The 27,116-nt window shown below is 39.8% G+C and overlaps 1 protein-coding gene across 1 annotated transcript in view; it reads right to left on the reverse strand.

The window, feature by feature from the left end:
* arhgef10la (Rho guanine nucleotide exchange factor (GEF) 10-like a) overlaps nt 1-26,864 on the reverse strand; it is a 181,937-nt gene extending 155,073 nt beyond the window's left edge. The window contains exons 1-3 of the mRNA XM_084739346.1: nt 26,511-26,864; nt 8,616-8,876; nt 4,401-4,428 (exon numbers count right to left, since the gene is read on the reverse strand). Coding sequence (XP_084595472.1) covers nt 4,401-4,428; nt 8,616-8,871 — 284 coding nt within the window. The 5' untranslated portion in view covers nt 8,872-8,876; nt 26,511-26,864. The remainder of the gene's footprint in view (nt 1-4,400; nt 4,429-8,615; nt 8,877-26,510) is intronic.
* Between the last annotated feature and the right edge of the window lie 252 nt (nt 26,865-27,116).

The following is a 27,116-nucleotide window of genomic DNA, read 5'->3' on the forward strand; positions in this document are numbered from 1 at the left end:
CTATAGTGACAACTGTCACATTTTTATCATCATGTTATCATAATTGTACCCATTATTACTGATAGGAGTTATTAATACTCCCGACCACCAGGGAGCAGCAACATCTAGCATTCTACCCATAAACTACACTTTTATTGTCTATGGTTTAGACCAGTTTTTGCCAAAGTGTGGGCAGCGGCCCACTGATGGGCCTTGAAAGTACCACACATGGGCCGTGAGAGAGATCAAAAATAAATAAAACATTATTATTCAGTTCTTAGTTTGAAATTACCTTAAGACATTCACTATTAATATCAAAAACAAGTAATCAGAACTAACAAGATAAAGTCATGGGATTTTAATTATGAATCATTTGGTGACCTGTCACATTAACAAAGGACTGTATCTTTTATCTTGGAATTGGTATGACTAGTCTTGTGTTGGTCAAAGTTGTGATTGAAGGTTTGGGTGGACTGCAGAAGATTTTCAGATTTCATACTGGGCTGAGGCTGGTTTACACAGTATATTTTGGTAGAAGAAGACCACAGACGATGATGGCTATACATACAGTTGTCCACTATTTACAGGTAAGACAGTAATAAGTAATGAGCCGATTTCAATTTCAGTCATCTGCATTATTAATTTGACAAAGTAAGTGTAGTCACTTGCAAAAGTAGTGGAATAACAGAAACGTGCATTACTCCTAACATTGCTAATGACTGACTAGAAGTGTTGGGTGGTGTCTGTACCTGCCAAAACCCTGCCCTCTGCCTGTATTTTGTTATTTTCTCAGTTTTTTGCTGTGTTCGCCATTCTTTACTGAAAGTGTCAGTATTAGATGACCTGAGAATGAGATTCAACAAATCCTGCATATTCTACCTTGAAACAAACGAGAAAAGTATATAAAAGTCAGTATATTATAATTTTGTGTGTCCCTGAACTACTTTAGTACAGTTACCACTACCTGGTGGTTCAAGCAGTTCAGAACAGATGCTCATGCGTGTCCCCTGCATAAAGGCGGTGGAAGCTTTGCAGCTGGAAACAGTATTTCAGTGTTTATCTCACTTTGTTTCATATTGACCGACTGATGGGATTCAGATTGCTGAAGGCATTAAAAAGGATGGCTGCCTTTCAAATGAAGAGTCCGGGTTCAAACTCACTGATAGAAAGCTAAAGTATCCTTCAGAAAGACTGTCTGTCTGACTCTGTCTATCAGCTCCGGGGCTCCTGTTCTGTAGGTGACTTTGACTGCCGACCTCCCTGTGGAGGAGGGCAGGCAAAAAGGCAGTTGCCTTAGAGGAATCAATAAACTATCACATTATCATTTACCGGCTGAGGCCTTGAAGCAAACTGTCTTCTTGACTGTATGAGTGATGTTGTCTGACTGCGCCAAGGTTGGGGTCATTTCACTCATACTGTACACCTACTCAGCCAGAAATGTACGTTGAGACTATAGTTCAGTTCACCTGATCAATAATAAAGCCTACAGAGCCACATGTGGATGTAGTTCCTCTAATTCACAAAATTCTCAATTCAAATTACAATACAATAAAATACATTTGTCATTTTGCCCTATTGTTTTTTGGCTGTTAATTGCTGTGGCTTGTGTTATACTGATTATTATTGTACACTGTCTTTCAACAAATGTTTAAAACATTTCCGTTCATAAAACATTTCAGTCAGACTAGTTTGGCATCTGGGCTGGTAGGTGTATGCTGGGGTGGTGGTGGCGCTGATACTGATGTTACCAATACTGATGTTACCGATACTGATACAAGGCAACAATGGCACTGACAGGCAGAGGGAGATATGGGAGTATTTTGCAATTTAAAAAGACCGCCAGATTGGAAAGGTGTGTTAGGTATATACTGCGGAAAGTGAGGCATGTTACATGTCGAATAGCAGTGTAGCCCGAATTGAGTGCCTGAACTAGTTGTCAGGCAACGCTACATTCACTACAAAAGAAAAGAAAATCGAAGAAAAGCAATGAAAAGCAAAGAAGAAAAGAAAAGCAAAACAAAAGCAAAGAAGAAAAGAAAAGAAAAGAAAAGAAAAGAAAAGAAAAGAAAAGAAAAGAAAAGAAAAGAAGTTTTAAGATATTTGCCTGTGAACACCCACACAAGCATTTTCAGTTTTTCAGGCTGATTAGGCCTCTGCTCAGGTTGAACGTAGGCAGACCTGTGCTGGGAAATTATGTGAAGTGACCAGACTTCATGTACTGATAAGAACAGTAAAAGTGCAGTTTGTCCCACCCCAACTTGTGCAGCAAAGTTAAAAGGCGAGTGAATGAACTGTCACTCACATGGTCATACACGCCCACACCGTCCTGAGAGCCAAAATAACTAAAATTACTTGTGTGAGCGCTCCATATATGTGCCAGGAAAAATTCATCACTTTTATGTGGATGTCCAGTCAGTATGTTTATTTCTTTATTGTACTGTTGTAACTAACATTCCCTGTCAGAATTATCAGGGATGACATAATATTAATATTACACAATAATAAGAACATCATAAATAATCAACATAATGTTACATAATAATCTGTAAATCTGCATAATATAAATCTCTTTTGGAATAACATCGCACATACTGTAAACACTTCTTTACAAGTTACATTCATAAAATGAGTTTTGTAATGGTATCAGTTTTCATTTTGTTTGTTTTGCATCATTAAATATTTCTATTTAATACTTGTAAGTACAAAAATTATAGCTTATTAAAAATAAAAAAAAATCAAGTAATGTTAAATGTTCACAGTTGCAGAAAAAGGTGTTTTACATTATCAGAGTAATGACTTAAGAGGGATGTCTGCGCTGGTGACAGTGCCAGGTTTTCCGAGTTTTGTCCAGGGACGTTCCCTTACCCGGCATTCCCTGACCAGGGAGCGGTGATTATGTTTAATGTACACTGTAAAACAGAGCTCAGTGTTCTCCTGCTGCAAAATCTGTTGTTCCTCCTGCATCCAGTGATATCACAGTGATGCAGTTTTTATTCACAAGTTACATACTGTGCATTTCAGTATAATAAGTTTTGTCAAGTATCAGTTTTTGTTTTGTTTGTTTCAGTGATGCAAAATTTAGACAGCTGCAGGAAAGGGTATCCAGGTGTTTTATGTTAAAAGGCTGACGACAGGAGGGTTTTCCGAATGGAAGTATTTTGTCCTGGGAAGTTCCCTTAACTGACATTTGCTCAACAGGGAGCAGGGAGTACTGTTTATGTGCACTGTGGAACAGGATAAAGTTTAAGAGATTTGGGAAGCAGGATGTGTTTTGGGCAACAAGGTACTAGCTATGGACCTTCTGCAGGGCAGCCATACTGATATGATATAGTGGAGTAAACACAGGTGTTACCAACGACACTAGTTAGGGTCCTGCAATGCATCCTGGTATATGTAGGCAGTGCAACTCAGCTTCTATGGTCAATCTTGCACATGCTGACAAATTGCTTCAACTGACTACATTTACCATCAAACCTGACTGGACATCCACGTGCAAAGCGGTCAATTTTACCTTTAACTTTACATAAACACAGTGAGGATGGGTGAAATTGCATATGTGCTGTTCAAAGCACAAAAAAAGACATTTGAAAAATAGAAACACATCTTTCCAGAAATGATGTAGCAGTTGAAAATCCACTCACACTTCAATACTACAGGCCTTTTTCAAAGCAGACATCCTCACGCCACAGAAAAAAGCAAAAGTGCAATTAACAACGTAAATTATGTCTGCATTTCTATCAGGTGTCCAAGTTCAGTTTCCCTGGTATTGTAAATCCTAGCTCGGTGAAATAGCTTTAAGGGACACTCAACTGAATTAAGCCGTCATTTCAGATAAATCTCTATTTTCCCTGCAATGAAAAGTCTATATGTTTGCAGTGAAAAAGATCTATTGTTTCTGGGAGGAGACTATGCAGTTAAATTTTTCAAATGTCATGATTCAGTGCTTTAAGCATCACAAATGAATTTCCATTTCACTGCTTTGGGGTGGCAGCAGAAAGATTTTAAAACTTTCTTAACTTTGTACAAGGTTACATGGAAAAATTTGTTTTTTGTGATAGGATGAAATGACTCAAATTCATCTTCACAGTGCAAAATATTTGAGTAAAAACAAGGCTAATCATATTATACTGCATGCATCATCATGAATGAGACAATCCCGTTATTTCCCTCTTGAATTATGTCGGTGATATCACTTTATACTTCACATTATCCCCCCGTCATGACATGCCAGCTGGCATCTTAAAGTTAAACCACAAGTAGCTGCCATGTCACACGACAATATCTCATGACGCCGTGTTTAAATGGCGTGTAAGCATGACATTATCTCTGACGTAATGACATAACACTGATGTTGAGTTTACTTTCTCCACCGCCCTTTAGTAATTTTCCCCCCACCGTGATAGGAATCAGAGGCAACTTACCAGCTGGGTGACTCATTAACTGGAACATCTGTCAAAATAAGGAAAAACAGCAATGATGAGACAAACTATTCCCAAAGCAAAAGAAGAACATATTTGAAGAATGACAAATGCAAACTCTGTCGCAATTTTTAAAAGGACAGTTTGAGAGATTGTTTTCGTGTAGTTAATTACTTATTCACTTTTCTGTTCTTGTATACAGTGAAACTTTTTAAAAGCTCTGAAGTTACCATCAAGAACTACATCACATTTGCTCACACCGAGGGCTCCTGAGTCGGAGAAAATTAGGCAGATGGTGTAAGGCAGTTACAGCTGAAAACTGATTTTCCATGTACTGTACTTTCACAGCAAAAAGGTATGTACAGGGGAGCCATGCTGTTAAACAAATGCCAGGATCAATTTCCTTTGGATTCCACCATGTAAACTCATGTCATCTGGTGAGAGGAGGGATGTGAGTCTCAGCCGCTCTCAGCCCTGAATTACATAACAGACCTCCACTACACACTATTATCAACGCCCAGAATTCCCCTATGCATCTCCACAGCCCACTTAACGGATTACCACACGCAGACTTGGTAAAAAAGCTTTTTAATTAAGCACTAATCGCTTCACTTTGTCCAACTGAACTTCTCAGAGACCTAAATCTCCCTCTTTATCTGGGCGTGTAATTACCAGGGCCTGTTTGGCAACGTTAGCCAGGTAGTAAATATATCATACTTCTATCTGCATAACGTCATCCAATTAAGGGGAAAGTTAACTGTGCTCTCTTCTGCCTGTCTGCCTGAGGCAAAACATTAAATCCTGTTAAAGTAGAGATTAAAACCACATACAACTGGCTGAAGTCACTCACACAGAAGAAAACTGATCAGATTACATTAACTAAAGATGACACATGAAATGTAAAATTTAGAGCCAGTCTGTCTCACCACAGACAGATTATTATAAAGAGACTAAGTAGGCAGTGGTTCAGTGTTGCGCCCAGCAGCAGTTTGAAGGGTTGAGAGGATGGAGTGTGTGGGTTTTAGTTACAGTACATCAACTTTAACCCCTATGCAGTGTCTCTACAATAACAAAGGGTGGGATTAAGTTACATTAACTTAAACTGCTGTCAAACTGTCAAAATCAACACCCATCAGCTGTGCAAGAAAATAACTGAGTGCATTTACTCATGTACTATTTTTATTCAAATTCTCTGTAACCCAATAGGGCTGCAACTAATGGTTCCATTATCAATCATTTCTGATAGTTATTTTAAAGAGAAACAAAACATTAAAGATTAATCAGTTATCAAAATAGTCAGCAAGTATTCATCTGTCAGTTAACAAATAGTTTAGTTGATTAATCGTTCTATTCCCCAGTTTTGCAGTTTTGGGGCACCTATTTCCACCGTTGTGGATGCATTAAGTTGTATTTTATTCTTTTTGTACTTTTCACCCACTTCAGATTTTCCATTTTATGCTATTTTACACTTATACTCCACTACATTTCTGAGATATTTTTTACAGGAATGTATTGCTGCCAAGTCACAAACACAGATCGGTATCACATTACAACATGAAAGGTTTATCACTGTAAGATGTTTTTCACATTATAACAAGAACTTTTTGTGTTATTAAGACAATTTATCACATCTTAACAAGAAACTTTTCTTTCCATTACTTATGTTATAAGTCTGTATATCATAATATAATATACAAGTGTCTGAGTATTTTGAAAAGCGCTATATAAGTATAATTATTATTATTATTATCATTATTATTATTATAATCCATAAACGTCCTCAAATATGTCTTGTTTTGCTCACAGCCCAAATATATTCATATAATATTTATTCACAGAGGAGTAAAGAAAACAAAAAATATTCACATTTAAGAAACTGAAATCAGAGAATTTTGACATTTTCTCCTTTAAAAAAAAATACTCAAATTGATTATCAACATAGTTGTCAATCAATTTCATAATATATTAGCTAAACATCAATGTTGCAGCTCTAATCTCATAAATTAATCATTCATATTTAAAAAACTGACAGTTAGTAATATTTTTGATTTTGAGTGTCTTGTTTGCTGTCTTACCAGGAGCTGGATGGAGACGTTGACATAATTTTGTTAACTTCCACCTCAGTGAAGAAGCTGTCAACACACCTGGCTAGCTTAGCTTATCTTAGTTTAGCTTAGCTTAGCTTGGATGCAAGAGGTGTGTGCGGGGTAGGCAGCTAAACTGCGCAAAAAACAGAGGCCGCACGCTTTCGGGTAACAACGTCGTCTATTTCCTCCGTTACTTCATAGCGGGAACTATTTCCACAACAGGTATGTTATCGCCACCGTTACCGTTAAGTCTCTACATTCAGAGCTGGAGGGTGTGTGTCATTTCACTGTAACGGATGAAGCAGTCACCGAAGCTATAAGCTAGCTGCTAATTGTGAGTAGTTAAAATACTTACAAGTCCAGGCTGGCTGCTTGTTGTCTCGTTTTCTGACCGGAAGTAACGTACGCAACGTAACGAATAAGGACCAGACAGCAGCTATATTGATATTCAGTAGTAGAGTAAACACAGGTGTTAGCGCTGATACTAATTAAGGTCCCGTTCCTTTTAGTGTGTATAGAGCCTTTGACAGGGAGCCAACATGTACAACAGCAGCACCCTGATTCTGTTTGACCTGAATGGAACCTTAATTAGCATCATTGTTAACACCTGTGTTTACATTATCAGTTAATGTCAGACTGGCTGCCATGAAAAAGGCCCACTGTGCAGAAATTATCCAGGTGTGGATGGGAGATAAACCTATTTTTTCCTTTATTTGACTCAGGATAAATAAACTGAAACACCTTCCCCAACAAAATCTTAAAATACTGAAACTTTTTTGGTATAATTAAACAGCTTAATGAAATAAAGTTTTTCAGACACCTGCACACAATGCACCTATTAGAAGAAGTGATTATTTACTGTTTGGTTGCAATGAGGCTATTAATTACTTACAAAATAATAATTTTAGGGATGCATGATAAATATCAGGGTTGATAAATTATCAGCCAAGAGCTCATTGGCCTATTTAGCTATTTAACTATTCAGTCTATCAATAAGAAGTAAGTAGTATTTTAAGTGTATTGGAAATTGTACTTTTAAAAAGTATAATAAATTGCAAATCCTTATATTGGTAAGTTAGTTCGCTTTTAAAAAGTTAAGTTCATTTTCAATTAAAGTTTATTTTAATTTCACTTCATTAGACATGTATTTAAGTATGTTTACTAAGAGTGCACTTCAATATAGTATATACTTATTATTTAAAAGGACAGCTCATCCCAAAATCAAAATTGCACATTTTTCCTGTGGCCTGTAGTCCTGTTTATCCATCTAGAGCATCCTTAAATAATTTTCTTCAGTCATTTAATAAGTAGGCCAAACAAGTAATTTACTCAAAAGTACACCTTAATGCAAATTGCATTCTTTAACTTGAAGGGAAAGTTTGACCCAAAATCAAAAATGCACATTTTCCTCCTGGCCTGTAGATCTATTTATCCAGATTTTTCTGTTGTGAGTTGCAGAGTTTTATCAGTCATAGAGATGTCTGCCCTCCTTCCAATATCATGGGACTAAATGACACCAAAAACTACATTTGAAAAATTCAAAACTAGTGACTCTTTCCAAAAATCATGACCCAGTTACTCAATATAATCCACACACATTGTTGTGACAGTTTCATGTTGGGACGTTTTCTTTTTGCAGCAGAATTGACTGCTTCTCTATTTCTACTGGAAATAAAGTAGTAAACTGCTCACAACAAGGTTTGGTGTTTTCATCAGTAACTGGGTCATGATTCTTGGAAAGAGATACTGGTTTTGGATTTTTCAAATGTGTTTTTTGCAGAGACAAGCACTATTTAGTCCCATTGTATTAGAGAGAAGGCAGACATCTCTACAGCTGATATCTCCAAAACTCTGCACACTAAATAAACATAGATGAATAAACAGTGTTGCAGGCCAGGGGGAAAATATGTATTTTTGATTTGGGGGTAAACTGTGACTGTAAGGGACTGCCTAAACTACACCATATGGTACTGGTAATCTGCAAGAGTCTGTGAAGTTGATCTGAGTTTCCACAAGTAATCAGGTTTAGATTCTGAACAGCTGACCCAGACCTTTATCACCCCTACAAGTGATCAAACAAGGTTAATTTAGCACCAGTTTTGAAAACGCATAATGCCTGAAAATGTGTTACCTGCAGGAGAAACTGAAGCCTCCTGTCCAGCAGGAGGTGAAGTTTTGTGGAGTTGTGTGCTGCCTGTGCCGGACGTCTCGCTGCCCTCCTTTTCAGACGTTTGGACAGATGTGCCAGAGTGAGAGCTGATCCTTTTACTGTCCTCCTGAAGCTTCTCCTCATCCCCGCTCTCCTCAAACACAAACTCTTCCCCCTGCTCCTCATCTTCGTCCTCCTCGTCCTCCTTTGGCGGCTGCTGAGACATCGCAGTAGACATAATCCCTGCAAAAAAAAAAGACACAATTCGAGTGTAAATACTGTCTTGAAATGAGATATCCCGCATTTGAGTTAAAAGTGACACCTATGATGAAAAAATGACTGATACCACATAATCAAAAAAGATTATATTGAAAAAGATAAGGTTACTTTGCATGACAGAATGATAAGACCGAACCTCCTAATAATAGCTCTAATAATAACGAAGTTAAGATAATGTTCAGTCTTTCTGGGGGGATTTGAAACCCTTGAAATATTCCTCTAATACAAATCAAAGTCTTTCCTCCTGCATCTGATAATGAGCTGCACTTACTGTGAACTCAGGAGTTACAGTTTGAACCTCAATGTGCTATTTCCAGAGCACTGACATTAAAGGCAGTGTTGGGATTTTTTTGAAGTGGTGTTGGATGAGATACTCGTCAATTTCACTGTGTTACCTACAGTAGATGGAAATCAACACAATGTGCTGCAATGTACTGCTGTGGACAGGGTCAGCAGCAGGTTCAACAGGCATGTATTGAAGGGTAGGCATGCTCACAAAAAGTGCACTTCAATATAATATATACCATTTCTTTAAAGGCACAGTTCACCCCAAAATCAAAAATGCGTATTTTCTGGCCTGTTTTGGTGTGAGTTGCAGAGTTTTGGAGATATCAGCTGTAGAGATGTCCGCCCTGTCTCCATTATAATGGGACTAAATGGCACTTGGCTCTGCAAAAAATACATTTGAACAATTCAAAACCGGTGTCTCTTTCCAAAATCGTGACGTGGTTGTGAGTTTACTACTTTTTTCTAGCAGAAACAGAGAAGTGCCAATAGATTCTGCTGCAGAAAGAAAGAAGTACCTACATGAAACTGTTCACAACAATGTGAGTGAATTATCTTGAGTAACCGGGTCGTGCTTTTTGGAAAGAGTCACTAGTTTTGAATTTTGCAAATGTATTGTTTGATGCTTTGAGCATCACAAGCCAAGTGCCATTTAGTTCCATTATATTGGAGAGGCAGACATCTCTGTGACTGATATCTCCAAAACTCTGCAACTCACAACACGACAGTCTGGATAAACAGCACTACAGACCAGAGGGAAAATATGTACTTTTCTCAAAAGTGCATAATTTGCATTAAGATGTACTTTTGATGAGTAAATTGCTTGAAAACCAATAATCGATAATTCCACTTTTTTTTTTTTTAAGAAGCTCTTGCGACCTCTTTTTTTACTCACATCTGCAAATAATAAGATACATTTGGAAAAACTCAACAGCAATGTCTCTTTCCAGAAATCCTGACCCGGTCTCTCACAATAAAATGTAACTTTACTGTTGCTTTGAGCACCACAAGCCGGGTTCCATTTAATCCCACTATATTTGAGGGAAGGCAGACAAACTCTGTGGCCTGTATCTCCAAAACTCTGCAACTCACACCAAAAAAATCTAGATACACAGCCATATCATTTAATCGCACTAAGTATGCTTGAAGTTGTTCCACTTTAGCACGTAAGAATATATTAAATACACTTAAAATTGTGCTTTCCTACAATTTAATTATAACTAAAATTCAAGTTAAGTAATCATTAACATGTTTTAAGTGTACTGATTATTAGTCTGACTGCAAGTACACTCAAGAATGCTAAAATTTTATATACTTGCATATTTATTTTTAATCAGGGTGACTTTGGTGAATCCAAACTATCTCTTTTAAAACTCCAAAGTCACACAATAACACAAAGTTAACAGATCATGGCAGCAGTAGACCAGTAACTCTAATGCCTATTCTAAATATAACTTGAACTAATATTGATTTTTTTTTTTCGGTGGATAAAATGTGTTTTGCAGCTGACCCTGTCCACAGCAGGACATTGCTGAGCTTTCTAAACCGGGACTCCTGCTGCTTCACTTAAACCGGGTGTGTGTCGATCATCAGCACTAAGTACCTCAAACAAAACCACTTCAAATGATCTGAACTATCCCTTTAAGACTGTTGCTTTAACTTCCAACCTTCATAGGACAGGAATTATTGGAAGGCAGAAAAAGGTAAACTGACTCTGGAGGACTGGAATGTTCTCTTGTCCTTATAAACAAACCAAAGCTGCTTAAGAAAAACAGCCGTGTGTTAAAAAACAAAACAAAAAAAACTTTAAGATAAAAATCAGTGTTGTCACTGTGGTCTAAATAACACTGAGCTGAACTGAAATAAACTCTAAACCCCACAGTGTGTTCACAGCACAAGTTCGGCCGAAATGATCAGACTTGTGTTCTTCAGTACAGGCAGTAAAATGAACTCGGTGCACAAGAACACACCCTAACTGGAGCAACTTTTTCAAACAGTTTGACTGCTACAAATGAAATATATCTGCACTTAAAGCTATTCCATATTTCAGGTGCACAGAGAGAGAAACAGAGTATAATCCTTGAGCTGTAAACCTGGCATATGGCTGTTAGGAAAACTGTTAGTTAAATCAAAGAGTCTGGGGAGGCTTAGTGGCAGATTAATTAAGATATCCCCACACCCACCGATGAAAACATGTTCCCCAACATTACAGACCTCAATTATCTGAGAGGCTAATTTCATCTCGTCTTATCAATGAAAACAGGTATGACAGCAGACAAGACATTTAAGGAATTAATTAAAAATTAATGAAAGATTATTAAAACAGACATATTTGCAAACACGCAGTGTGTTTTATAGTGGTTTTGGCCTCACGGTGCTCCCTCAACAAAAAGCCTGGGCGTGTAAATTGTCGGCTGTAATCATGGAAATGAGATTTGTTGTTAGCATATTTTCTAAAACAGAGTGGAAGTTTTCCATGACACACATGCCCTCGAGGTATTAAATTGCTGCATGCGGTAATTCTTTCATTATTTCACAAAGTGGGGACTTTCAGTGACGTACAGACTCTGTTTCTGTACATGTTAACGCTCCTGAACCCGGCATCTGCTCTGCATTTTGACGAGCGCAGTGCTGCTTGCAGTGCTGGAGCCTTCTTGGGTCTGACGGGGCAGTTTGACAGGGCTCCTCTGGGAAAATGACAGCATGGAAGAGGAGGCGGCTGAACATGCGCAGGAAAACAGCCCCGAAAAAACACCCTGCTTGTGGATTGTAAAATTCATTGTCAGCACTTACTGTTCAACCTGGATACACGGGCTGTCATGATGTCAGTTATGGTTCTCATTATCTTTTACTACAGCAGGCTGACAGCTGAATTTAGACATAATGTTTGTTTGCACCGTGGTTCAGGAAGAGTGATGGCTTTGAATCCTACATACATCAAAACATGTTTGCTTAGCAGCGCTTCTTGGATTCAAAATGTGTTCGTCTGAGACACTGTTTGGATTCAGACACGTGTTCTCAAAAATCATGCTCTTTTAAAACTATTAAAATGCCTTTATTGTCATGTCATGTTAGACCTTAAACTCCTTGTCAGAGTTTGACTACCTGACAAAGGCTTGATGCCACATTGTGCTGGTGCAGGTCTAACATGACCATGCCATGACAATGAAGGCATTTTAATTGTTGTATATGAGAGTGCCTTTGCAGTGTTTTCTGTGATTTTTGAGTTACCAGTTAAGGGCTGAACAATTAACCAAAATGTTATCAAAATCACAATATGGTCTGCTGCAATTTTCAAACTGCAGAATGTACAATATTTGGTAAAGGCAGAATCTTTGTGGAAATGCCATTTTAAATTAAATACTGTGGTGCTGCAGAGGTGTCAGAAAACATCTTTGTTTAGTACAGATCCCTGAAAAAATAATCGTTTTAATGTTTTTCAATGGAAATGAGAATGATGATGTAAAAATGATCCCTTCCCTCCAATATCACGAATCATATCACAATTGCAATATCAGTCAAAATAATTGCAATTAAATATTATTCTTCAGCCCTTGCCTGCATGCATGTTTAAGGTTTTTGTGACGTTGCCAGACATGTTTCAAAGTTCTGCTATGATTAACATTTTGTTTAATGTGTTTTTCCTCAGGGCTGCCAGCTGGAAATCGACACTTTGACTCATCAGTTGGACGCCCCTCAGTCGACTGGGATTTGAGATTCTTCAGTGTGTCCTTTTTCAGACATTTCTGGCCCTATTTCTGAGCTGCTGCGGCTCACACGCCCGTGGCGTCCACACAGGTAGCGTTTCTGTTGCAGGGCGGCTGCTGAAAGCCTTAGCTTTCACATTGAGTTTTGCGAAGGAGTTTTGAGGAGAAGAGAAGAAGCTGTAAACACGAGGCAATGAGTGATTCTTCCCTGCATTCTGAGAGTGAGGGAGGGTGAGAGGGAGTGAGAAAGGGAAAAGAGAGAAAGTAAAAGAGAGTGAACTGCCCTTTGCCTGATTTCTTTCATGTCTGTGACATATTCTGCAGATATAGACAATGAAACTGTAGTTCGATATGACTGTCAGTGGATCATTTTCACTGTGTATTTTTGCCAAGAACTCTGAAAAAATAGGCAAGCCTCCGAATCACTGGATGAAGCGTCTGCTCAAGCAGGCTGTTCGGCTGCTTTAACCTTAGAGTGGACACTGAAATCAAAATCAAAAGGTAACGCCACAAACATGCGCCGCTCAAGCATGTAGTGTGAACTGACCGTTACTTTGCCATCTGTGGTGCAGAACCAAAAATACCTCCAGGGGAACTTTAAATTACAGTGAAAATGAAAAGTTATGTGAAGCAAACGCTGCTGCTTTTCTGTAAAAATCAATTCTCTGCCTGTTTACAAGTAAGATATGCCACTGCAGCCTTTGGACCCAGTCGCCTCCTCTGTACCACAAACACAGTTTTTCCAGTCGGCCCACTCATTGGTCAAATCAACAAAGACTCTTTTGTAGGGGGAAAACTTCTGTTGAGCCTAAGAAAGCATTGTTTCTTCATTCGTCACTGCAGTGCTGATTAGCTCACAGGTCATCTGGGCCGTGGCTGTGCACATTATGATATGGCTTTTAGAGCTCGTAGAAAAATGCAGGAATTTGCCCAAAGAAAGCAGCATCCTCTTTGAATCAACATCTTAGAAACCATCAGTGTAAGACTCAGTTGAAAGTTACACCTCTGCAGATGAAAGCCAACAACCACTCACGATTGTTCACCGGTGTGAACTGGACTGAGCGAGTATAAAAGCACCCGAGATCTTCGTGGTATAATTGATATTTTCACATCATTTCAATCAACAGGACGACCGGTGCCTTGAATTAAAGCTCAGCTCGCCGCGGCGCTAATGCAAAGACTCAAACCTGAGAGTTTTCCACTTGAAAGGCGCTGCTCGGAATGAAAATGACAGGTATACTCAGCGACCGTCTTTGAGGGAAGGCATTTGGACAAGCCATCAAACAAACTCCAGCTTAGAAAAATAAAGAGCCCCAGGAGTGGTGCTGTGTGAAAGCTATTCTTGAGGGGAAAATAAGATACATCACAGAATAGAGATGAAACCAACTCCTACACACCCTGTCCCTGACCTACATAGAGCTCTGAAAACTCTCCCACTGTGCACCAAATGTGGTAATGAGTGGAGGGATGTTGAAAGCCTACGGAGGAAAGTGAGGTATGAGTTCACTTTTATGGTGCACCAGGTCACACGCTCTTCAGAATAAGGGTTCCGAGAGGGTTCTTCCTGATGGGCTGAGGTTCCACCCAGAACAGTTTGCTTCCAAGGAACCCTTTTATGAAGAAAGTGTTTGTCAGAGGTTCTTTGTACCATAATAAGTTTTTGAGAGAAGGCCCTTTAGATAAAACCCCTTCAAATAGAGAAGGGTTCTCAGAATGCCCTGGGTGGGTTCTAGATAAAACCCTCAGACTATGGAAGCGTTCTTGGAAGAACTCCCTGGTTCACAGGGAATGTATAAAGGTTCTCAGGAGGACGCCCTCGATCAATTCTAGATAAAACCTTTGGAATATACAGTAGAAGGTCAGGAGAACGCCCTGGTTCTAGTTGAAATACTTGGAATATAGAAGGGTTCTCAAAAGAATGGTAGAACCCCCTGGGTGGAAAGATTCTGGATGAACCCCCAGAGAGGGTCGTTGAATTCCATGAAGAACTATTTTGTCAAGGGTTCTTTGTACCATAATATAAAAGGGTTCTCAATAGCACCTATCAGGGGCATTCTAGATGAAACCCTTGAAATATAAAAGGGTTCTCAGGACAAACTGGATAGAACCCCCAGAGAGGATTCTGGGTGAAACAATTACAACGTAAACGGGTACCCCAGTAGAACTTCTAATACTTTTGCAGATGGTTCTAGGTATAACCCTTTATGTTGAGTTTTAAGTAGAACTCTCTGAAAGGAACCTTTCCACTTGTGGTTCTGCCAGGAACCAAAATGAATTCTCCCATGGGAGAGGAGGTAAAGGAACCTTTTATGGTTCTAGCTGGCACCCTTATTCCTAAGAGTGTACATCTGCAGTGTACTTAGACTCTGACTGAAAACTTAGTTAAGTTCTATTTTGTTTTCTTTTAAGTGGAGCAGTTCTTATTTGCATATTTAATGACGTTCTTTATGTGCTCGTATCTTTGTTCCACTGCCGTTGGATCTTGTGTGTAATTGTTTTATGTAGCCTGATTCCATCTCAGCTCCCTGTTGTTCTGTTCTTCATTTCACGCAGCAGTCAGGACGTCTAATCTGCCTCAAGAAATGTAATGAAATGACAAAAAGAAGACCCAGCAACTGCATTCAGAGCTTTTCCGCTGAGATTCTTGCAGATCCTGCTGGGCTGCATATTTAGTTCAAGCCACTGATTTACAGACTGCTGTGTTTGACCAACTGCAGACAACCCTCCCAGCCATCGGTCAGTTGCAGCCGGGTATATCAACAGACAATGGCAGCGAGCAGCAGCTGGTGACGACTGAATAAACAGCATTGGGAAACCTAACAGAAAGTCACTGAGGCCGCCGCTACTTTAGGCTTTTTTTTTTTTTTCTTCCCGTAACAGAAAACAGAACACAAACACTGAGACAGCAAGCGACCAACGGACCATTGACGACAACAAACGGTGCCAGGCGGAGACGTTTCTGCCTCCGGCGCTCCTTCCGACTCAGGCTTCCCTGAGGACTTCCTATCAAGAGACGCGAATGTGACGCTGCCAATTTAGGAACTGCAAACAGCTCCTTGAGAACAGACGGAATATGTCTTTCTTTGGCTGTCAAAAGACATAACAATCTGAGTGGGAGGCTGTTCACAGGCATTTGTGGATTTCATGGACTCGCTAAAACATAACATTGCCCTACCAATGATTTTGCAGCACAGAAGAATCCCTAAGCCTATTGCATTATATATTACGAACGTTATGAATATTTTAAATTTAACTTTAAATGAATTTCTGACGCCTGTGAGCCAAAGGCCATGTGGAATTCCATATCTCGCTGTAAACACAAGATGATAAGAGGGTTATCTATGCATATTTGAGATAGTTTATTCCTGCTTTCCCCGACGTTTGTCGCCAGGTCGCCACTGTTAAGACACTCAGGGATGCAATATTCATTCAGGAGCCTGTCTGGCCTTCACATGCCCTCTGCTGCAGAGAGCAGATCCAGTAATGTCAGCCCACAACAGAAGTGATGTGCTGCTGGTGTCACATTAGTCAAGGACACAGTGGGAGCAACCTCCACCTCCCATCTGGCATTTGTGCTCACAGCACAATAGCATACTGGATTAGGGCGTGTGTGTGTGTGTTGCAGTGTACAAACACTGAACAGAGATAAGAATGTCCTCAGTGTGTTCCCCAGATAGTGCTTTAGTTTATCGAGAAAAGATGACACTTTATATTAAGGTGCCTGCAATAAGTGTTCGTTAATAGGTAATAAGCCCCTTATAAGATGCTTATTAACATTAATACACGTTAATAATAGCATAATAAACATGTTTGTTGTTAGATTATGATACAGTTACAAGCAGTCTTACAAGAAACTTGTTAACACTTTATATTAAGGTGCTTGTAATAAGAGTTAGTTAATGTAATAAGGGCCTTATAAGATGATTATTAACATTAATATGTCTTTAGACTGTTTAAGTGCGATTAAGTAAGATTATTAGACATTTATTAGCAATCTTATAAGAAACCTGTTAACAGTTATGCTTGAGTATGTTATGAGTGTCTTATAATGGTTTATAACAGCATTACAAATGCATTTATTTAGGTCATCTCACCCACTGTACCTATTATGTCATTGTTAAACCTTTACTAAGCATTAGTTGCTGTTTTATTAAGATTTATATATCCTTCATTATGCATTTATTGATAATTAACTACGCATATATTAAGAGTTAACTGTACATTTTGAGGATACTGGAGTGTGACCAGTGCTTACTAAGGTTAATTAATCCTTTAATTATACACTTGATAACAGTTAAACCATCATTTTTTTAAATTATTATTATTGTCAGACTTTTTTCTTCTGCTAAGAACTGTTCATAAATGTATAATGAAGTGTATAAAAATCTTAATGAAGCAACAACAAAGGTTTTATAAAGAGAAACTCAAGGCTTTTACTAACAATTTTGAGGAGTCTATAAACTGCCAAAAGTTTCTTAAAAATCCTTATATGTCTTGCAATAAAAATGTTAATTATGTAATTATTAACACTTACATAGTCTATTAACACGTGTCAATATTAATAAGCATCTTGTAAGGGTCTTACTGCTTATTAATGCTTTTAATGCTTATTACAGGCACCTTGATATAAAGTGCTGTCTAAATCTGTCCAGGTCAGATGGTACAAAGTTATTTCTTTTAGTGAGTTTGACACACAGTTAAAGATAAATCCTTTAACACAAACTGACTGCAGCCGTATCTGCAGAGGCTTCACCGGGATGTTGATCAGTGCTGACTACTCAACAATTACTTTTCTGTGTCTCTGTCTCTGGATTTCAAAAACCCAATCTCACTTAGTCTCTTCCTTTCTCCAATCTAACTTCCTGAGAATAAAATAAGATAAACCTTTATTGATGCCCCGTGGGGAAATTTAGTAGCTGCTGCGATTTATTAAAGTTTCCTCAGTATTGATCCAGTGATAGTTGTCAGCAGTGGTGTTGTGCAGGGTATGTACAGATATAAGCAGTATACCCACTTATTTTTCAGTTGGCATTGTGTATACCCTCTTCTAAAACCCCTCTAATGTGCATCATTCAGTCATGTGTTGCCAGCGAATTTTCCTCCGAGGTTTGGACGTGTCTAGAAGGGAACCCATGATTTGTGAAACCCTTGCAAGTATTGTGTCTTCACTGTGCATGTTTTATGAACTAATTATGTTTTATAATGCACCAACGCTGTGATCTGGGTAGGTTAAGGGCAAGGGTCTGCAACCTGTACTCTTAAAAGAGACCTTTTTGGCCATAAAAACAAAAAATCTCTCTGGAGCACCGACAACTAAATTCTGGAGAGGAGCAAAAGAGCCGCAGTTTCCTGACTCCTGGTTTAGGAACAAAAAATACTCGGTTAGGGTGAGGAAAAGACCATTATTTGGGTAAAAATATCCACTCTTGTTAGTTGGTTTTATAATGGTGGCACCCTCTGGCCGACACTATCTGTTGCAAACAAGCTGTTCCAAGCAGGAGTGGAGGCTGAAATCACAGTGTGGGTGGGAACAGAGAGGCACAGGTGGGCCTGGGGAATCCAGGACCAATTCAGTACGTTCTGTCCATTACACAGGCCGTTACAGCTTGAATTCACCACAGTTTGATCATACGAGCTCTATACATCATGTGACAGGCACCAAGACGCAAGGACATAAACGGCATCACGCAGCACGTGGTGGAAATGTCCCGTCCGCTGTGAACTTTCTCTTCAGTGGCTGTACAAACACTTTTTTCTGCACCTTCCACAGCAACGGGAGAGTGTTTGCTTTCAGGGTGTATTAATGCCTTGTCATCACAGGTGACAGAGGAAGGCAAAGCAGCATCGGCTCTCATAAACCCAAACTTGTCCACCTTAAAACGAGTGTCAGTTGTCGAGGATACACTTGTGTGGGTGAACATTGTTGCGAATAATGGCTGAACTTTTCCTTAACCATGTTCTTCCTGCTCCTAATGATTAGCCTGATATCGGACTGATTTGTCAACTTGTTACACGTCATTTCCATTTTCACAAAAACAGCCGTGTTTTGCCATGATAAACCACCTTAAATTTTACACTTAAGTTTGTCCCATAAGCAAATATTTCCCTAAGCTGAGGGGTTCACTTAGGAGTGTTGCATACAGCCTCTTAGGTTGACTCAGGCCTTTACAGCAGTTACTGTCATAATACAGCACATGGGCCTTTCAGTTACCATGGTTACGCTTCACACACAGCATTCTTAGTTACTAAGCAGCATTATTGTCAGTTGTAGCTTCTACAAAATGAACAATAAAGAAGAACAAAAAGAAAAAGATGAGAATGTGAGAGTAATGAGGAAATATGAAAATATTACTGTGACTGTGAGAGTTTCAACATCTAAGACAGAGTTATGTTCACATTTGGTTAGCTAGTGCTAACATCAGATCTACACCCTGCCTTAAAAAAATATGTCTTGGTATCTCCTTCTCCTCTCTTATTTCTCTTGACTGTTGAGGAAAATGGTTGCTAAGGATCTTCCAGCAACACATAAGGGAATAATTAAGTATCTAAGGGCAAATAAACTGCAGGGTTTTCCTTCAGATCACCCTGAGGAAATCCGTACAGTGATTTACAATTATTTTTTTCCCAAGGAATCCTCAGATGAAAATTCAAGGGAAACTAAGAAATAAGTGCTTTCTGTGTGCAATGCGTCTACTGTACAATGAATGAAAGTAGCTGCTCGCGATCTGCGACATTCACTGCTACTCAAAACATCTGACCTGTCATCATTAGATGGTAAACAACAAGCAAGAATCAATGAAACATTATTCTGACTGCTGTTTACTGGGAGATACAGCAATAAAAGAAGCTGGAAACCTTCTGATTCAGCTATGTGCTGAGTTCCAAGAGTTTATAAAAGAAACTACTGACCCCACAGACTACTTACAAGATGAGAGAATAGTTATCCAAGTTACATGTGTGGATGATGGATGTAGGAAATCATTAACTCAAAATGAATAATTCTGTAGTTGTCTGACTGTATAGTTAGTAGGCTGAAATCTGCACCTCTTCTCTGGCTGACGATGGTTTCATTATGACCTTTACTTCCTGAATTCAAGCAGCAGAAGTTAAGTGACAGCGTGCAAATGCTACTGGCCCATTTTTAGGTGAACTAGCAAGAGTGCTCTGATATGTCAGTGCTTATAACACAGAGCTTTTATCCTTTGCTGGACAGTCCACTTTAAAAAAAAAAAATGGGGGGATAAATTAAGAGCATGCCCACTTCTCCAGGCACCACTACACCACAGGACTCCCTAAAAAGTTGGTATGTACGTTCTTGCCAACTGCCGAAGGGCCAGCCAAACCGCAACACAAACAGTTATTTATTAATCTAATTTTTGTCTTAACCTCAAGATTAAACATACGGGAGACCTCACAGTTAACTCTAACTGAAAGCATAGATGATTTTATACTTTTTGTGGCCATCAGTTTACAAAGATACGCTAAGATTTCGTATCTTTCCTGTAGATGAATTCTTGCATCGACCATCAAAACGTTATGCTGTAAAGTATAACTGAATCGGGATTGTAGTGGAGAATAAAGAGGAGGGTAAATTGCAGTTTACTGTCAACTAATCATCTTCTTTCCTCTCTTTGTTTGATACATTTGCTTAGAAAATAGATGAGTAAACTCTAAGCCTTATTTCAAAGAGGTGAATAAACTGTGTTTACTTAGTTTTACCCCCCAAAATACCCCTGAACCAAGTAAGGGATAATGCACATTGAGAGGGTCATTGTTTTGAAATAACCCCCACAGAGGTGAGGGGTCTTTTATCATCTGCAAAGGGTTTATTTCACAATACAGAGCTGCTCACTGAACATTATCCCACATATTACATGGCTACTTGCCAAAATAATCAATAATTTGATGCAAAATATTGATTAAAGAATGTTTTTCTTGATTTGAAAATTATTTTTTTGCACCTCCAGAGTCTATGATCACAACTGTGTCCATAGCAACGGCCTGTTATACATAGCAACGGTCTGTTATTCATAGCAACAGTCTGTTAAACATAGCAACGGTCTACTATACAGGAATAACATCTCTTAGAATCCTGTAATTGACCAATAAGAGTTTTTAACAAAGTCATGTAATAAATAGTGCTAAAATATATAGACAAAACTGACTAAATTATGTCTAACAACAACAATATACTAAGATGTAGGTTCTGTATTCTGAAATTAGAGTAGTATCTTGCCCAAACGGACCCACAAGGTTTGCAAATATCAAATAAACTGATCTCACATTGTATCAGTATATTATTCAGTCCAGTTTGTCTCATTTTCCAAGCTTTAGAAATAAAACTAGCCAGTCAGTCCAACTTTTTTCATGTACTCAGAGCACAGACTGAGACAGCCATGGTGCTCACTGAAACATGCACAGCAACATCCTGCAGAACCGCCCATCCAGGCAGAATACCAAGTTTAAAGGTTTACACCACTACTGGCTGTCAGTGCATCAATAGGTACGTTACAAAAACAGAACTGCTAATTCTGCATACTGTTAATGATTCCAATTTACTAAAGTGTAAACAAATACATGCTAAGGAAGATCACACTGTAGCTAACAGTATGATGCAGATAATGAGAGGTGTTGGGAGGTTTCCATTTTGTCTGAAGGGTCCCACAGTGTCAAAACACCCCAGCCCAAGTGCGACAAATAGATAATCACTCTCTTCATGCCCAGTCCTTTCAAACTCCACCATTCCAGGTTCCAAACCCAAACCAAGATGTCATCGTGGTTATTTTCTCAGACTTGACTCAGCTTCTCCAGAGCAACAGAACACTCAATGCAACTGTTTTCACAGACTCAGCTTTCCCCATGACACATGGACAGAGCTCAACAGTCAACAAGTGGCTGCCAGCCTGGCAACCAGGCATCAGCTTTTGGTTGCCGAAACTTAAAGTACGGGTCCCATTTTTTTATTTTGAGTATTTAAGATACTATGCAGTTAAATATCAACAATATTTAAAAGCTTTTTTTTTTTTTTACAGTAACTGAACAAAGTCTTTGTAGTTTGTGTTTTATCTGATATTTTACAGAAAATATGTTCTCTCCCTTTCCATTTTTAGTTTTCTGATGCCCCCACCGATGTGTTGGCCCTTCAGCATTAAAGTCTTGGACTGTGGGTCCCTCAAGTGATGCAAACATCAGCTCATCCATCACCTCTACTTTTATACATCACATTTGTTTGTGATCTTGACAGATTAGTTGAACTTTTCACCCCACAGTCAAACTGCTTAATTTGCTCCACCATTGTCTATAAAACAGATGCATTTGTGGTGTCGACTGTAATATTTAAATATCACTAATGCAACAACTGTAAAAATGGGGTGCACATTTTGCTGCTTGCTGCCCCTACACTTCTTAAAAACTGGTTGTCACTGCTGTCAAACAAAGGCTAAGAAATGGTTGTGAGTTCCTCACAATAGTTGCCAATGGCAACCGTTACCTCACTTTTACAGTGTGTATTAAATAAGTGCATTTGCCAGCACAGACGATGCTTTTCCTTTCCTTTGAAGCATCCATTGCAACCCGGTAGCTCTGGAAACTCCCAAAAAATGTTTAAACTAGCCGCTGTCGATCAAAAGCGAAGACAGACTCACAGAGAATTTCCAAACAAGCTGCCACAAGTGAGCATTCATCCAATCAGGTGCAACCAGGAAGTGTTTTTGTGCAGTTATAGGAGGATGCCTGATGTTGGTCAGTGCATCCTCAAAATGTCCAAACCAAAAACACACCTGTGGACACGTGCCATAATGTACAATGAGTTGAATCGATTTCTCATTCCAAGTCAAAGCTCAAAGTTCCCTATGAGTGCTGAGAAAACATTAGCTTCCTCCTCAACTAAATTCGGTGTGATCTTACTCCGGTGTAGCTCTTTTATCACTACAGCATCCACCCCTGGGACCACAGAGTTGCATACAACAGTAGTTATTTGAAGTGCACTTACACAGATCTAAAACGTATAAACAGCTTGACAATTATGTTCCTGAAAACCAAACTCTTGGATTCCCACAGTCAGTTGTTGCCTTCGGCATCAGTCATTGTGTTTATTTGATGTTAGCTATTGTGCAGCCTCAGGTAGCAAAGCCTGCTTTCACTATCGGTGATCTTTGATGTGCCAGTCAAATCAGATGTCACATACGAAAATATACTCAGTCAGTCTTCAGGAAGTGTCAGACCTGCTTTTAACATCAGCCAAATTAAATCCTCCCACAATTCACCGTACGATGACGCTCAAGATGTTAGTCGATGATAACGGGTTATCAGGGATAGATGCTAATGTCTTTAAGCGCTGGTCTCACAGGCAGCAGAGCTCCTAAATTTTGAGGCCGAGTACATTTTTGTCATCTCAAACATAAAGTTACATTTAAAAAAAAAAAAAAGTGGCACCTGTGTTGTCCACTTTTCTCATGAATTGTAATGTGGTGTTTCCTTAAGATAATTTTCCTCATGCAAGAGCATTTTTTGTACTCCTATTTTAAATCTCTGTTACTTTTTCGTACGACTGGCTTCTGTGACTGTGCCACGTCAGATTCAAACACTCATAACTTCAGATAAGTGTGTGAATGACCCACCTGTGAGACTTGTAAATAATAATTATAATTAACACCCCAATAATACTGTATAAAGCTATGCTTCTTGTCCCATATGTCAGGAAGTGTTAATGCGTGAAAATGGCATCAAGGAGTGAAAAGAAGAACTTTATGAGTTCAGAGTCCTGCTTTTAACAGATCCATAAAGCAAAGTCATGTCATTTTAACAGCATCAGCAGTGAAATTAAGAGACCCGCTAAAGCCAAGAAATGGGCTTAATGTCGTGTTATCTCTATCCTACTGTCACTTAAAGAAAGAAGAAAGGACTCGATATGAAAATGGCTTCAAAGAAAAAAAAAAAACGTCTCACCACAGCAAGGCGATCAATGACTGCAACAGGAGGAGGGGGTCAAGATGAAGATGGACAACAAATACATGCCATAATAGTTGTAGATGATGTTGCAACAGAGGATGTTTCCCTGCATGAACCTGCATGTGAAGATTCACCCTAACAGTAGGTAATTATTAAGTGTAATTTAGGATTTTCAACCTCAAAGTTGCTTCAATTTTCAGTCATTAGTGAAAAACATTGGTTTGGATAACAGCAGAGTGACTGCACATGACCACTGTGACTGATCTGGGAGACTAAACTGTTGTACCTGAATGAAAATTCAAAATATGAGAGAACTGAGTTCTCCTAAATCCCTCATGCAGACCTCTAAAGAAGACATCTGTTGTACAAATGTTTCTTGCATGAAGCCCATTGTTTCGAGTTTGACTTCTTAACTAAACTCCTGCGTCAGTTCACTCTTAAAGTTTTGTTGCTGTTTTCATTTTTTCCAAGTCCAACCTCTGTGTTTGTGGTTCTTCTGTCAGAATTGCACTAGCAGTTTCAGCAGGATCATTACTGGGGTTGGGTAGCATTTGGTTTTAACGAGTCAGAGTCCAACTCTGATTCTACTTATCGATTTTGGTTCTTAATAATTCCTGATCAGGGTTCTTTGAGTGTCCTCCTGTATTTTTCACAGCAGTGTGAAACTCTTAACCACCGATAAATGTTACCAGCAGAAACACTGAGCTAAACCAAGCCTGGATAACCATCACAATGGTGGTCTGTTTTATATTTTTGGGTTTACTAACAATAGCGTATGCTATCCTTGTAAAGTGCTATGTAGCCTAGCATTTGCTCAGCTGAGGTGATTGCTACAACACACACAATTTGTGTTATTGACCTGCTAGTCAAGTAACTTAGCAACAGCTGAGTAGGTTAACCAAGAGTAATACTAGAGTCACTATTTAATAAGACAAATGCATCAGGAGACAGGAAGACATGTATACATTCAACTCATGTGTCTATGAGCACAGACAGGTCGGTATACAGTCGGTGTTACAAGGTGTAATTTGAAATAAACATGAGTGAAATTTGTGTAGGAATCAATAAGCAGAATCAAAATTAAAATGTCTCAATGATTTCTTTGGAAACAGTTTTGAAATTGATTCTTATTTGGAATCGGTTCTCGATACCCAACCCTTCTCGCGCAAAGGAGTCGGGATATTTTTGGAACTTAAACTTTGAGGTGGCGAGGGCTCACAGTATGGGGATAAAACTTTATGTTTCAGATATTTTTATTGTGAAGCCTGGTTGTAAAAGGTTAAAGAACAAGGTATATTGCCATGCTTCATTTCCATATATACAAACATAATGCAAGAACACAAGAGGAACATGGTCCTTACAACTAAAATAAATACATTAATATGAAATAATTAGGATAATCGGATTCCCAGGATGAAACTTTTTGGAAACAGGGAGCTACCTACATGGAATATTTCTTGGCCACAGAGTAACTTTTCGTGGCCGTTAGCCACGGTCAATACTGAACCCTGGTGATTGGTTATATCTGTTAGGAGAACCGACAGGAAATAAGTCATGTTTCGCCTGCGAGATGCGACTGTGCAAACAAAATACTGTAGATAAGTCTCACCCTCCAAACATCCCTGAATTCCTCTTTGTAGTTAATTATCTGACATTCCCAGAGGACTGTGGCCAGAGTGTAACACAGTCTACCAGTAAACATTTGACAGGCGTGTCACCGCTATCAAGTGACTGATTGTGTTCTGGAGCACCAAGGCCTTGCATGTGTACATATGACTGCACTGGTGCAAGTTTTCATGGGTGAATGTGAGGCAAATGGAGAAGGTTCCCATTGATAGAGAGGTCTTTGTGGGAGCTTCAGGCCATGCATGCATGGATTGTTAATGTCTGTTGGAAGTGCTGGACTGTGACTAAGGAGACAAAAATCCGATACAGTGAGTCCATGGAGTTTCTTTTTTTTTTTTTTTTTTTGGACATCCGGCAAGTGAGGCAGAAACAGTGCCCTAGCCCCAAATGCAAATTACTTGGTCAGAGGTCCCTTTGCTCCCCCCCACCGCCCCTCATCACCCCTCTCCTCCCTAACTCCCCCCTCTCTATTCTAGTATAGAGGCAGCGTGAAATCCATCCAGGGAGGGGCTATTGTACTCCGGGAAGCAACCGTCAAACTGGAATGGTTAAGGCCGGGCCGGGGCCAGGGAATCTCTTTTTATAGCCTGAGGCGTTGGAGGAGCGGTGCAGAAAAAAAAAAAGAGAGGCTGCTGCAAAACAGCCGTCCAGAGGTGCGGGTCCAGGGATGAGCCGCCAGTCTCTAGCTCATCCTTCCTGGTGGCGTCTGTCTCAGGAGCCGCTGCTATCATAACAAGGCCTCACCGCTCTGCAGCCCCCGCCGGCTCAGGTTTAATCGTCCATGATGGTGTGTACTCTGCCAAAGGGCCACACGGGTATCTGCCTTTCCCCATCCTCTCCTCCTCAGCTGCCCCTATAAGCTGACACAGAGAGGCACAAACCAGCACTCCCACCCCACAGCTCCACTCCATCAATGGCCCCCTTCGGACAAAGCTGCTGTCTTTGCAACATGCTAACCACCGTGCTGAGAGAAAGAGGAGAGACAGAAGGAAAGAGTGTTACCAGGACAACAAATATAGACGCCTCTCACCTCCTTGTCCTCAGTAGTGTGTCCTCCGAGAAGCTTCAGGCACTCCCTGATGACCCTTTAATCCCGGTAACCTCCCATAAACTCTCAGTTTTTACCACGCTGCCGGCTCCAGCAGCACACTCATCTTTATGGTCTCCTGCGAGGGCTGCAAGTGGTCTGAAAGCAGATTGGAATTCTCCTCTGCTGTTTACTTTCCCACAACTTCTCCCCCTGCAAACCGTGAGCACTAGCAGCTCTGGATGAGGTAACCCTCTCCACTCCCGCCTCCCCTTTTTCTCTCTCTTGCCTCTCTGCCGGCTCTGTTCCTCCCTCTGTCTCCCCCCCTTCTCTGTTCCTCTCTTCTTTTTTAGATGGGTCCTTTCACCCCCCTCAGCCCCTCTGCTCTCATTCTGTCCTTTCTTTTGGCTTTTTCTCTCCCTCCTCCCACTCTACAGACCCCTGCTGCTGGCCAGACAGCAGCACAAAGCAGGCTGAGGGCTCTCACACACAGCCGGCCAATGGCGGCGTGACAAAGTCAAGCATGCGGCCAATTAGAAGCAGAGGGGGTGGTGTTTGGACCAATCGGGGGAGTTGTTCGGGAGAAGTGGGCCGGACAAAAGGAATTAG

The sequence above is a fragment of the Lutjanus erythropterus genome, chromosome 2, assembly GCF_056507025.1.
Source record: "Lutjanus erythropterus isolate fLutEry1 chromosome 2, fLutEry1.hap2, whole genome shotgun sequence".
Classification (NCBI taxonomy): Eukaryota; Metazoa; Chordata; class Actinopteri; order Lutjaniformes; family Lutjanidae; genus Lutjanus; species Lutjanus erythropterus.